General features: G+C 57.8%; 3 protein-coding genes across 3 annotated transcripts in view; all 3 read left to right on the top strand.

Annotated features, from left to right (window-relative positions):
- On the top strand, positions 1–1,513 carry VDAG_02877 (uncharacterized protein). Its single transcript, XM_009653530.1, has 2 exons — positions 1–328; positions 732–1,513. The coding sequence occupies exons 1-2, from the start codon at positions 47–49 to the stop codon at positions 1,017–1,019; spliced, it is 570 nt and encodes a 189-aa protein (XP_009651825.1). The 5' UTR covers positions 1–46; the 3' UTR covers positions 1,020–1,513.
- Positions 1,514–4,560: 3,047 nt separating this feature from the next.
- VDAG_02876 (uncharacterized protein) lies at positions 4,561–10,360 on the top strand (the record flags this gene model as incomplete). Its single annotated transcript, XM_009653529.1, has 3 exons — positions 4,561–4,728; positions 4,786–4,832; positions 4,915–10,360. The coding sequence occupies 3 exons, from the start codon at positions 4,561–4,563 to the stop codon at positions 10,358–10,360; spliced, it is 5,661 nt and encodes a 1,886-aa protein (XP_009651824.1).
- Positions 10,361–11,401: 1,041 nt separating this feature from the next.
- The window catches only part of VDAG_02875 (uncharacterized protein), a gene marked incomplete at both ends in the record, with an annotated part of 1,921 nt that continues 847 nt past the window's right edge, over positions 11,402–12,475 (top strand). The window contains 2 exons of the mRNA XM_009653528.1: positions 11,402–12,011; positions 12,087–12,435. Of these exons, the coding sequence (XP_009651823.1) occupies positions 11,402–12,011; positions 12,087–12,435 (959 nt within the window). The remainder of the gene's footprint in view (positions 12,012–12,086; positions 12,436–12,475) is intronic.

The following is a 12,475-nucleotide window of genomic DNA, read 5'->3' as shown; positions in this document are numbered from 1 at the left end:
ATGCCCTGTCTCGGGATGCTATCTCGATTGCGCAGGGAGGAATGTTATGCCACAGCGAGATGAGCCTGTCTCGCTCTACTTTCCAACTGTGTCACAGGTGCGACAAGGCCACACGGGAAGGGGCCTTGGTAGGCTGGTCAACAACACAACACGTCCGCGCTGGTTCGCGCTGCTGTGTTTTCGAAGCTGCAGGCGAGCCATCATGATGTTTCGAAACTTCATGCAACTCAATACTTCGTCATTTTGTCGTGTCGATCGGGTCTCGGTTTCTTGCCGCCCGGACATGCATCGGCGACGACTGGAAACCCCCGCTGTTCATCTTGGAAAGGTACGTTGATGGGAGCTGCGGTTCGTAATGGCGCGCGCCTTATGATGGATCCCATGAAGAGATCATCCAGCTGCGCAGGGGGACAAGACCATGGTTTGGTGCATTGGCCCGAACATTGATTTCTCTCCCGAAGATGAGCTCAATGCGCCGTGCGAAAGAAGCAACAAGCAGAAGCCACAGCCTTCCATACAGCATGTATTCAGTCGCACCGCGGTCCCTATCTGACAGAGCCAGGAATGACGTCGCAGCTTTTGCCAACACCCCTGATGCCTCCTCCCTCCCCTTACCCTTCCCCATCCCTGGCTTTTTTTTTTCGAGCGGCGTCCAGCGGTCGGCGACCGCCCAAAAGCTCGGGTGGCCAATGATGTTAACAAATGGACAAATTCACTGATCTTGCATACAGTGCCCCCTCTCTTTACGAGAAATCCAAATTGCCTCGTCAGTCGTTCGCGTTTTTGACGAGTCACGACACAGATTCGGTCAAGACACGGCTGCGGTGATCACCTCGTTCGAGCTGTCGACGATGATGAAGTCGTCTTCTCCGGTCCGTGTCTCGAAACAGAATGTACGACCCGCCTCACATCCGAATGTCAAGCATTGTGCTTCGAGAACTGCGTTTGTTGCTTGTCAATTTCCCTCGAATCGGCGCTCCATCATCGCACGGCACAACGGACGAGGGATTGTGTTCTGAAAGATCTGAGCCCATTTCTGGTCCTCTCACTGGCTGACAAGTTATCAAGCCATGTGGCCTAGCTTGCATGTGCAAGCAACTTCCCTGCGCTGTGGCGTTTCTTTTGTCTTCCAGCGAGGCCTCTGGATGCAGTCTGTTTGGCGAACGGTTGGTTGTTTGCTTTTTCGTGGTTTCTCGCCAAAACTGGCATAGCAATGCCAATTCCAACGCCGGATGTCTCCATTCAGAAAGGCCGTGCTGCACAGAGATGAGTTACATGTGCGCTCAGGGTTTGGTGTACAGGGCTCCTTAGGCAGCATTTCGTCCCGACCTGACGCCAGCTCAATGAAGCTGGGTGACGACGGGCTAGGCGTCAACGTCACTCAAATCACAGGGTTCAGCATTGCCACCACTGCTTTGCTTTGCCGACGAATCAATCTCCAGACGCCCCTGCATCAAGACCGAACCCCTTATTCCGACAAGTCCGTGTCTAACGCGCTGACGAGTCTCATGGTGCGGGTGCAATGGTGTTGAGTCTGGCAACCTTATATGCGAGTCCGGGCTGCTTGCACACAGCAGCGAGGCTGTCTCAGAATCAAGGGGTCTCGGTGACGCCGGAATGAGATGGCAGAAGTCCTCGTGATGCCCGGGTGCCCTGGGCGTTCCAGTCGCAAATCACCATCGAGATCTGCCGACGGACAATAATGGACGTTCTGGGGATACAGCCCGGCGGCCACGTTGATCGACGAGTACCCAGCACAATCCCTGGTTCCGCGCCCAACAGCAGGCAAGCAAAAGCTGAAATTCTTGGTCGCATAGACAGGCGTCCTCACCACGACTGATGAGACGATCAAGTCATGTTCATCCGTCTACAGAGTACCGACATATCAGATCAAACGGCAGCAATGCCTTCTCGCACATCGAGCATGGCGACGAAACAGCTGTGGCAGTGACGGAGCTTGGTCTTCGAACTCTACCAGGACCGATTACCCAAGGCCTGCCGGCTGCTGGCTGGAGCTACAAACATTGACCAACCCGTCCTGCCGGGCAGAGTCCTGACTCGCCTGAGACAGCCCTCCAAACCCCCCGAACGAGCCGCTCCTATTTCGTCTCTGCCGACAGCTGCAAGTGAATGGGGCAAGATGACCTTTTTTAGGCACCTGAGGCACGACGGCAAAGAATCGCTGAGTGGCCCGGGTGCCCAGCAGCTTCGCTTCAAACAGGTTACCCCAGCTTAGGGCCTGGTTACCTAATAATGGGAGGGCTGCTGGGGGCGTTGTTTGCCGAAAATGGCTGAGTGGGACTTGAGGGGGTGTAGATATAGAGTGACTGTTCGCGTAGGCGTGACTCGCGCACCAGACTTTGCCGACCCATCCATCGTGTGACCGTCTCTACGCCTGTTGATTGTTATCTTCCCTTGCTTGTTCATAAGCCCTGTAGTCTAGGGAAATAATTGAGAATTATTGAGAATTATTTCCCTCAGCATGCTTCTTAGCATGAAAACGAATGGCCGCGCCAACACAAAGGCGGAGACCTCACTGCGCGCTGCGCGGAACTCGCGGTGCGACCAACCTTTTGGCACTTGCCCACACCTGTACGCACTCCGTACTGATGCTGGATGCTTACAGACTGGGCACCCTATCACGGATGCCCGGAACGTAAGCAAAAGCCGTCGCAAGTCTCGGCGGGCGATCGGCGCAGCGCCAGCAAATCCTGGCCCGGCACGCCGCCTTGATGGTGTGCCCTCCTTCCAGGCCAACCTACTGCAAGGCTAAAGTTTGCACCATTTCTTTGCTTCCGTGTGTGAGATCCAATGCTTCGCATCGGTTCTGTCAGAAGGGCGAGAAGGGCAGCCGGCACTTTATCTGCGATTAGGCAGTGCCAACGCCCGTCATGTGAGTCATGGCGGGGGCGGAGGGGGGGGTTCGGGGGAGAACAGACGGTACCTTAGGGTAAGTAGCTGATCTAGCTGATGAGATGGGATTCTCAACCTTTGGTGCCATGGGCGGTCAAGATTCCGATTCGCAGTTTAACAGGCTCACGGCACCCCGCAAATTCCTCACAGGCAAATTTTACCGCGCGAGCTGAATGAGAACGCCATGCGCTGGCATCTGGCCTGGGGAAAAAGCAAACCAGAAGGTCGATGGGGGACGGGAAGTTTTGTGCTGTCCCCGTTGGGGCGAACCGGTGTGGGATCCCTTTTTTTTTTTTGGAACCCCCCCCCCCCCCCCCCCCCCCTCTGGCACTTTGGTGCCTTTCTTTTCAGTTGATGAGCATCATGTGAATAGGATGCTGACGGCATATGCCGTACGAGTCTGTGTTCTACGCTCTAGTCTTCCTCTCGAGCAGGCGAATGTCTAGGACATGCGGCCAGACCGAGCAGATCCAGGCTTGCGATGATGCAGTCCCCAGACTACCGAGCTGGGATACCTTACCCAGATTCATGTGCCCGACGCATTTGGTTGGTCCGCTTAGCAGGTACACGATAGACAGCTGGAGCCAACTCCAATATTCCATGTAAGTCGCCCAGATGATCGTGATGCTTCTTCAAGCATGGCGGTTGTGTGTTTGGCACCCGATAATCTTCGCGATCCGGCGGTCGCGCTGCTGCTCTCTCATCGCCTGCCCAAACGGCAGATAGAGGAAGCCACGGAGTTTATGGACACATGCCAAGTTTGATATCATAGTCTCTATGAACCAAATGAAAACCTTTCCAGAGCAATCGTTGATAACACAGCTCCATAGATTATTCTTACGATGTGAGCTTCGTGCGTACTCGGACCACCATAGTGCTCTTTAATGTGATTGGCCTTCATACATAAAATGAAAGAAAACGTATCGGCGAACGAAGCTTCAGTTGAAACTTTCTCCTGAATCAGTGACCTTTTATTTCCTTCTGGGCTGGGCACCTTCTCTACCTTATGTTTTCTTGGTGATGCGCAGGCTTGCCGAGACACGTGACCGGATCTGGTCAGCTTAGGTCATCAGGCAGCTGTAGTGCAGGGACGCATCGCTCGCCTGGGCCAGACGCGCTAAGCCATTCACGGATCGCCTGGCACTCGTCCGTCGAAGCTCGTGGACCTCTGATTTGCTGAATCATCATGATTCTCCCGTGGGCACATCGCAGCACGTTGACGTGGGCCAGTTGCTGGCTGATCGAGGCGATTTCCATATCCCCATATCTCCAGATCACCATTGTTGTGACTGCTTTTCTTGACACAAGCCACAGTAGACAGCGGTCTCTTTTTTATACTTGCGAGTGTTTGTCGACCTTGTCTTCTCCAAATATCCGCACCTCCCTCAGCAGCTGGTCAACCCCTCACCAAACACTGCATCTCAAGTCGACCAGACTCATCCATCGCTGATACCCTATTTCGTCTACGTCTACTGGCTGCATTGAAGCGTCTTCTTCGGCACACGATTACTATTTGCGCAAGAGCAACGTCCATAGAGCAGATTTCCCATAAGTCCCGCGTCTTCGGTTTGCCATCCCCCGCACCTTGACGCCCAACGTTCACACCCCTCTTGACGCACAGCCCTTGGGGCCGGCTCAGCCTACAAGATGGCATCTGAGTCGCCGGAAGAGCGAGAGCTGCGATCTCTAAATGCCATGAAAGATGCCATTGTCAGAGGAGCAAACAATGAGAAGAAGCTAGAGCAGGCCCTCCAGAAGCACCTCGCTCCCTTCGTGGCCATGGGTGGCAGCGAGTCTGCCAAAACGCGTGTTGATGTAAGCCCTCATCTAGAGACAATGCAGCTTGCCACACTCATATCTTACCCGGACTAGGTCATTCGATTCGCCCAGTCGATAAAGAATCTTATCGGCCGCTCTCAGTAAGTCGTCGAACCCGTCAACTTGTCACTGCCCTCCTGTCGCTTGCCATTCACTTGGCAAGATTCCTAACATCAGTCTCAGAATCATCCTTCCCGTTGGCGCCCTCATCGCCCAATACAAAAGGCCTGACGCATCGCCCATCGTGCGCCAGCTGGCCTCCACATTCATCACGCTCGGCGTAGACCGGATGGACGATTACGATCGGTCCCAACTCATCAAAGACATAGCAACTGGCATATCCGCTCTGTCTTCAGCTTCCTCGGCGTCTTTAATCCTGAGGGTCCTCCTGCGAATCATCCCAACCGTCAAGATCCCCTCGCGCGGAAGCCAAGAGGATGGCGCCTTCCGGTCTTCCATCGGCCTCTCAGCCAGCAAGGACGCCAACTGGGTGGCGTCATGGATGGGCAAGGTGCTCCTGTTGAAGCTGCCCAACTTTGGCGCCAGCGACAAGCTGACGAGGGATGAGGGTATCGCCAAGCTTGCACCCTTCAACAAGGCTCTGCTAAAAGACGAGCTCGACTTCCTGTGCCCCGAGTGGCGCGACGGCAAATGGGTTCAGCCGTATGACGATCTTCCCAATCTTCGCAGGAAGATTGCCCAGCTCCTCGCCAGCGGGGCCTTCACAGACCGCGAGAAGCTTATCCCCGCCATTTTCGCCGCCAGCAACACCGACAGTCGCGTCTCCGAGCTGGGCGATGACATTCTCAAACGCACCACCGTCTCTTTTGACGATGCCGCTCTAGCCAAAGACCTCTTCAGCGCCCATGGTCGCATGACGGCGCCCTACCGCACTAGGATTCTCGGCCTCCTATCGAAGTCCCCCGTTTCAACCTCCATGGAGAAGGAGATCGCCACGCTTGTTGACCTCGACTCTGGCATCAACTGTCCGGAGCCTCTCCAGCCTGCATCCAACCTGGAGCGGATCAAACTTCACCGTGCACTCTTCGTCTACATCGCATTCATTGCCCTACACGGCCCCTCGCAGGGCGACTTTGCCATGGGTTCTTCTATCCTCGGAAAGATTCGCGGATATGTCGAGTCAAGGGGCTGGCCGGTCCCTCATGACGAGGTAGCGGCGCCCGCCAACAACGCGGCCTCGGCCTCTAACGCTGAGCTCCGAGGACAGGCATACGAGGTGATTGGTCTTCTCGCCAAGGCAACCAAGATGAATTTGCGCGAGGCCTTCAGCCTCGCCCAGTGGCTATTCCAGTCTCTTTCTGAGGATCCCACGTCGGAGGTAGCGTTCAACATCGAGTCGGCCTTATCCAGCATGTTGCGTCACTTCAACCCCGACAAGGTCGACCGGAGCGAATTAGCAGCCGTCCAGCTGGGCCCGATGCTTTACAAATATCTAACTCTACCTGACGGTGCTGCCTCTGTTCGGAGCGCTCGGTCAGTGGCCGTCAAATGGGCCAATTCATGCTTCCCGTTCAGCGACCCAGATGCCAGATGGACCTCGATTATTGCTATCGCTGGAAAACGAGATGAAAGCCACGACGTTGTCGAAGAGGGCAAAAGGGGACTGGATCCTTGGGCCTATCGCGTGCAATCAGTCTCTGAGATACCCGATTGGGTCACCCTTTTGAGGGTGTTCTTCTACCCTGGCAACGACCACGGTAATCTAGCGCAGACGATGACCCTGGATCCACAAGGCGCTCTGCCCGTCGTTGGGGGAGAGCCTGCGGCATTGGGCAGATTCGAGGGAGAGCACATCCACGCCTTCAGCGTTGCAGTCAAGTTTGTCAAGCAGATGCTTCTGCTTACAGCCCTCCCGGCCCTGAACCGGACCCCTGACTGGGCCGCACAACTTGATCTCGCCATGTCGGTCGACGTGAAGACTCGCGGGCTGGTACAAGAGTATCTCGGTCGTGCTAGCAAAACAGACGTGGCCCTGTTCCTCAAGGCATGTCTGGACGGCGCCCTGTCGAAGCGTACCAAGGGTCTCGACGCTGTGATCGAGGAGAGTCTGCGTTGTTTCGTTGACGTCGGTTCTCTGGCGACGTCCGGCGAGCTTGCTTGGCTGGCGGCTTTTGCGGCTGATGTGTTCCCTCTGACCGCCTCGCACAACAAAGATATTCGCAGGCTTGCAGCTCAGGCGCTTGGAATTCTCGGCGCGCATCCGACCAACACTGATCCAGCCCGCTACCCTGCCCTCAGCCAGCGTTTGCTGACGGATTGTACTGTCAAAATGCAGGAACGCATCGCCAGTTGGGAGACGGCCTTCGGATCCGATGCCTATGCTGTGGAGGGCAGCGTGTTGGCTCTCGGCCACCTGTATTCGCGAGTCACTTTCTACGGCGAAGAGTCTAAACCCGACGCTTGGCTTCCCCGAAAGCTCTTGAACAAGGACAGCGAGTCGGGCGATCTCCAGAATGCAGCCATGGAAGCTTTTGGGCAGTTGTGGTCCGCCCGCCAGGACGTCCCCGTCCCGGGTTCCGACTTGAGCCCCGACTCTGTCATTGAGGCGCTGCGTGCCAAGGCTGAAAGCGGCAACGAGAAGGCGATCTTTGCGCTCGGCCGCCTGGCGATCGGGCTCGAAGACGAGGTGTGGGCCGATGTCCCCCGTTCGGAACGCTCCACAGAGAGCTCGAATCCCGTGGAATCCGTTCCGGGCGACTCGGGCCTTGCCTTTCCCGACAAGAAGACTGATAATCTAGACAATATTCTTCGTGTTCTCTACAGCCTGGAGACGAAGCGAGAGACGGAGATTCACTTTGCCATTGGCGAGGCCATCACTGCCACCGTCGGCGGCTGGGATTCGGAAGCAGTCTCGCTGCAGATGGACGTTGACCACAAGCCGGGCACGTGGCAGATTGGTGCACGCGAGAAACGCCTACAGCTGGTTCTCATGAAGCTCTTCAAGGACTGTCGCGACACGGCTCCCTTCCGTCTCAAGGCCGCGGGCATCTGGCTCTTCTGCACTATCCAGCACCTGGGACATCTACCCCTCGTTCGTCAGTACTCGCGCCAGGCGCAAGCTGCGTTTATGCGTCTGCTGAACGCGCGTGACGAGCTCGTCCAAGAAACTGCGTCGCGGGGCTTGTCTCTGCTGCACGACCGCGGAAATGCGCAGGAGCGCGAGGATCTTGTCAAGGACCTTGTCAACGCGTTCACCGGAGACAGCACGCAGCTCAAGGTCGAAGGCGACACGGAGCTGTTCGAGCCTGGCGCCCTGCCCACGGGCGAAGGAAAGTCAGTCACTTCTTACAAGGACATTATCGCGCTCGCCAACGAGGTCGGCGACCAGAGTCTCGTTTACAAGTTCATGAGCCTCGCGAGCAACGCTGCGACGTGGTCTACGCGATCGGCTTTCGGGCGCTTCGGCCTCAGCAGCATCCTCACTGATGCCACCGTGGATCCTCGCATCTATCCCAAGCTCTATCGCTACCGGTTCGATCCCAACAAGAATGTCCGCGCGTCCATGGAGGAGATTTGGAAGTCTTTGGTCAAGGATCCGAATGAGGCTATCCAGAATCACTTTGATGCCATCATGTCTGATCTCCTGAAGTGCGTCCTCGGTAAGGAGTGGCGAACCCGACAGGCCAGCGCGGCTGCCATTTCTGAGATTATCGGCGGTCAGCCTTTCAAGAAGTACGAGCAATACTATGAACAAATCTGGACGGCCGCCCTCAAGGTCCTCGACGACGTCAAGTCGTCTGTCCGTGAGGTTGCGCTCAAGCTTTGCATGGGCCTCACCAGCACCATCGTTCGCCTGCTCGAGGACGGTAGCTCTGTCGACACAGCAAGGGTCATGCTAGGTCAAGCTCTGCGGTTCCTGCTGTCGTCGAGCGGCCTCGAGAGCAACGTCGACGAGGTCAAGGGCTTCTCACTCAAGACCATCATGGACGTGACCAAGAAGGGAGGCAAGGCGCTGAAGCCGTACGTCGCCGAGATCATCCCCCACCTACTCAACCTGCACAGCACCGTCGAACCGGAGCAGATCAATTTTGCGTACCAGCGGCTGCAGGAGGACAAGCGCGGACAGCTCGATAAGATGCGTGCTTCCTTTGTCAACACGTCGCCCATTACTGAAGCCATTGACAACTGCCTGCGGCAGGTCGACGACGAAATCATGACCCAGCTTGTGCCCAGCATCGAGCAGACGGTCAAATCGGCCATTGGCATGCAGACCAAGATTGGCTGCGCCCGGCTGTTCACAGATATGGTCATGCGCCACCGGCACGAAATCGAACCATACGCGTCCAAGTTCCTCCAGATGATGGAGAAGCAGGTGCTCGACCGCAACGACGAGGTCAGCCAGGCGTACGCCAAGGCATCTGCGTATCTGATGCGCGTCGCTCCCGAGGCGTCCAAGGACCGGTTCATCACCAAGGCCATCGATCTGTACTTTGACGCCGAGGACGACAGCCGTCGCCAGAAGATGTCCAACGTCATTCTTGCGCTGTCGACGGCGTCGCCCGACGTTTTCAACGAGCTCGAGAGCCGTCTCTTGCCGTTTGCGTTCATGGCGTCTCACGACACGGACGAGTGGGTCAAGAAGGCGTTCACGAAGGTGTGGGATGCGCACGCCGGCAGCTCCCGCACGGTAGCGCGCTACGTCGAGGAGATTGTGGCCTTTGCCAGGCGTGGCCTCGATGCGCCGCGGTGGGTGCTGCAGCACAGCGGCGCGTTTACGATTGCGTCCACGATCAAGGACGTTGTCGCGGCGAGTGATGCCAACGGCCAGATCAGCGACGCCAACCTGAAGCTCATCTGGCCCGTCCTCGACAAGGCGCTCGCGCTCAAGACGTTCACCCACAAGGAGAAGCTTCTCGCGTCGTTCCCCGTCTTTGTGGGCCACGGCAAGAGGCTGTGGCAAGACGACGCCGGCATTGCGGCGCAGATGAAGAAGATTGCGCTGCGCGAGGCCAAGCGCAACAACGACGCGTACCGGGTGCACGCGTTGACGTACCTGTGGAAGTTTGCCGAGGTGCGCGACGACCTGGACCTGCTCGACGACATTTTCGCCATTGTCAAGCCGTTCCTCGACGAGGTCAACGACGAGGACAGGATGGACGTCGACAGCGAGGACAAGGCCACGGCGATTGCCAAAAGCGGCCTCGAGGCCGTGGCGCGCGGGTACAACCGCCAGCAGCTTCAGCAGGACTCGTACGGGGTGCTCGACAAGATGATGAGGCTGCTCAGGCCGTACCTCGGCAGCGCGCAGTTTGCCGTCATGAAGCGCGAGGTCTGGTACGAGTGCGTGCGGGACGTGGTGCGCGCTGCCGTGCCGGGATCGGGCTCGTCCTCGTCGACGGCGGCGTCGGAGGCTGACAAGGCCGTCGCCACGATGTATCTGCTGTCGCTCGACATGGACCAGGTCGACGTCGGGACGGAGGCGCAGCGGAACATGCGGGCGCAGGCCATGGGGGCCGTGTTTGCGGCCAAGGGCAGCGGTGTCTTTGGTCCGGCGCCCGAGGGTGCGGAGAAGGCGCAGCTCGTGGCCATGGTGGAGAATGCGCTCGGCATGGAGCGTTCTCTGGAGGTGCAGGCGCAGCTGAAGACGATTCTGTCGGAGATGAAGTGAGTGTGCGTGTATGGAGGGAGGTGGATTGTCCTGGGTGGTTCCAGGGTCTAGATGTATGTGAGTAGAGCTCATGACGATATGAGCTGTAGAGACGTTTTAAGCTTTCTCCCTTTTCACTGCAAAGCATTCGACAGAGGTCTTAATGTGTTGATTATATACCAGGTAGCTGGTGTGTGTGCGAGAATGCGTGTGGGGAGGGTGTTCGGCATTGTAGCAGTATCAAAGAGTTGTACACCTGTGTATGCATCATCAGGAACTTGGTGAATGATGATTTGGATGAGAAAAATGGCAGCTTGAATGCCTTGGTACATGCTTTGGTAGATGATCCTGGCAAGAAGAGGCACGAGGCACGAGGCACGAGGCACGAGGCACGAGGCAGGGAGCACGAGGCTGAGGGAGGAACACAGTGCCAGGCCACATAGTGTCAGGATACGCACGGTACGGAGCATCAGATGGGCCGCTGCCGCAGCTCTTTCCCTTTGGCCTTTCACTCTCTGGCGCCTTTTGTACCTTTCGTACCTTTCGTGTCCCGCGGTTGCGTCACAGGTCTGGCGCCTTCCATCAGACCTCCAGTACCACACCTTTACTACCACACCTTTACTACCACACCTTTACTATCACACCCTTCCTACCACACCCTTCCTACACACACCTGCTCGAACGCGAACGACGACGCAAACCCAGTCGAGCGTTGACCAGTGATTTCTCCCATTGTTGCCCTTCTTTGATCCATCTTGCCTCACTGGAACGACGTCTCCCCGCCTCTCTCGACGACCCTGGATTTCCCCCTCCATCACACAGCTTGTGGGGTACCGTGGTGAGCCCTACAGTTCAGACCGCAGAACTGCAGACGAGCATCTCGCCTGCGCACCTTGTTGTCCACGGCTTGTGCCTTTTCCCACCACAGACAAGAACTGCCAAACGTCGTTGCGGGCGGTTTTTGCACGTCTTCCATCCTTTACACCTACACCTCGCTCCGCAGTCCACAGACACCAGACGCCGTCCACAGACACCAGACACCGTCCACAGACACCAGACACCATGGACGACGACATTTCGAGCTTCGCCGCCATCACCAACGCCGACCCCGAGGTCGCGCGCGGCTTCCTCGAAATGTCTGGCGGCAACCTCGAGGCCGCCATCCAGCTCTTCTTTGAGAACCCCGACATTCAGAGGAGCTTTGGCGTCGCCGGGACCGCCTCCTCGGCCGCCGCTCCTGCCGTGCCCTCGAGCACCCGTCCCACCGGCTCTGGCCGCCAGGATCAGCCCATCCAGATTGACAGCGACGATGACCACGATGACACGAACATGCTCGACGACGACGACGACTACGACATACATGGTGGAGGTGGTGGAGGTGGCGGCAGCAGCAGCAGCGGGCACGCCCAGGCGGTCGCCGTGGCGCGCAGTGCGCAGGAGGAGGAGGATGCCGCCATGGCCAAGAGGCTGCAGGAGGAGCTCTACGGCAGCGGCAGCGGCGCCGGCGCTTCTGGTGGGGGCGCGGCGCTCGACGATGTGCGTTCGCCGATCCGGGCCACCACGGAGACGCTTGTGGCGCCGTCGTTTGGAGGCGGCATGACGGATGCCGAGGAGGCCGACATGGCGGCGCTGCTGCAGCAGGAACGACAGCGCGCGGCGGCGAGGGCTCGAGGTATGCTCTCTCTGTCGGGAGGACTGCCTTGAAGAGATGCACTCGGAACTGACACCCTTTTTCTTTCTCTTGTAGGCGGCGCCAGGAATCCCTTTAACCACGACGCGAGCATCTGGGACGGCGACGGCCCGCACCGATCGGCGGGCTACGGCGGCGGCACGACGAGCGCCAGCGACGCGCGCGCGCAGCGGCTGGCGGACCTCTTCCGACCGCCGTACGACCTCATGTCGACGGCCGAGTGGGACGACGCGCGCGAGCAGGGCAAGGAGGACAAGAAGTGGCTGCTCGTGAACCTCCAGGACAACAGCATCTTCCAGTGCCAGACGCTCAACCGCGACGTGTGGAAGGACGCGGCCGTGCAGCGGCTCGTGCGGGAGAGCTTCATCTTCCTCCAGTACGCCAAGAACTCGTTTGACGCGCAGCAGTACGTGACGTTTTACTTTCCCGGCGCCGGCCACGAGAAC

This window comes from Verticillium dahliae, genomic scaffold (assembly GCF_000150675.1).
Source record: "Verticillium dahliae VdLs.17 supercont1.4 genomic scaffold, whole genome shotgun sequence".
Taxonomy (NCBI): Eukaryota; Fungi; Ascomycota; class Sordariomycetes; order Glomerellales; family Plectosphaerellaceae; genus Verticillium; species Verticillium dahliae.
This window is presented reverse-complemented; position numbering and strand designations above follow the sequence as displayed.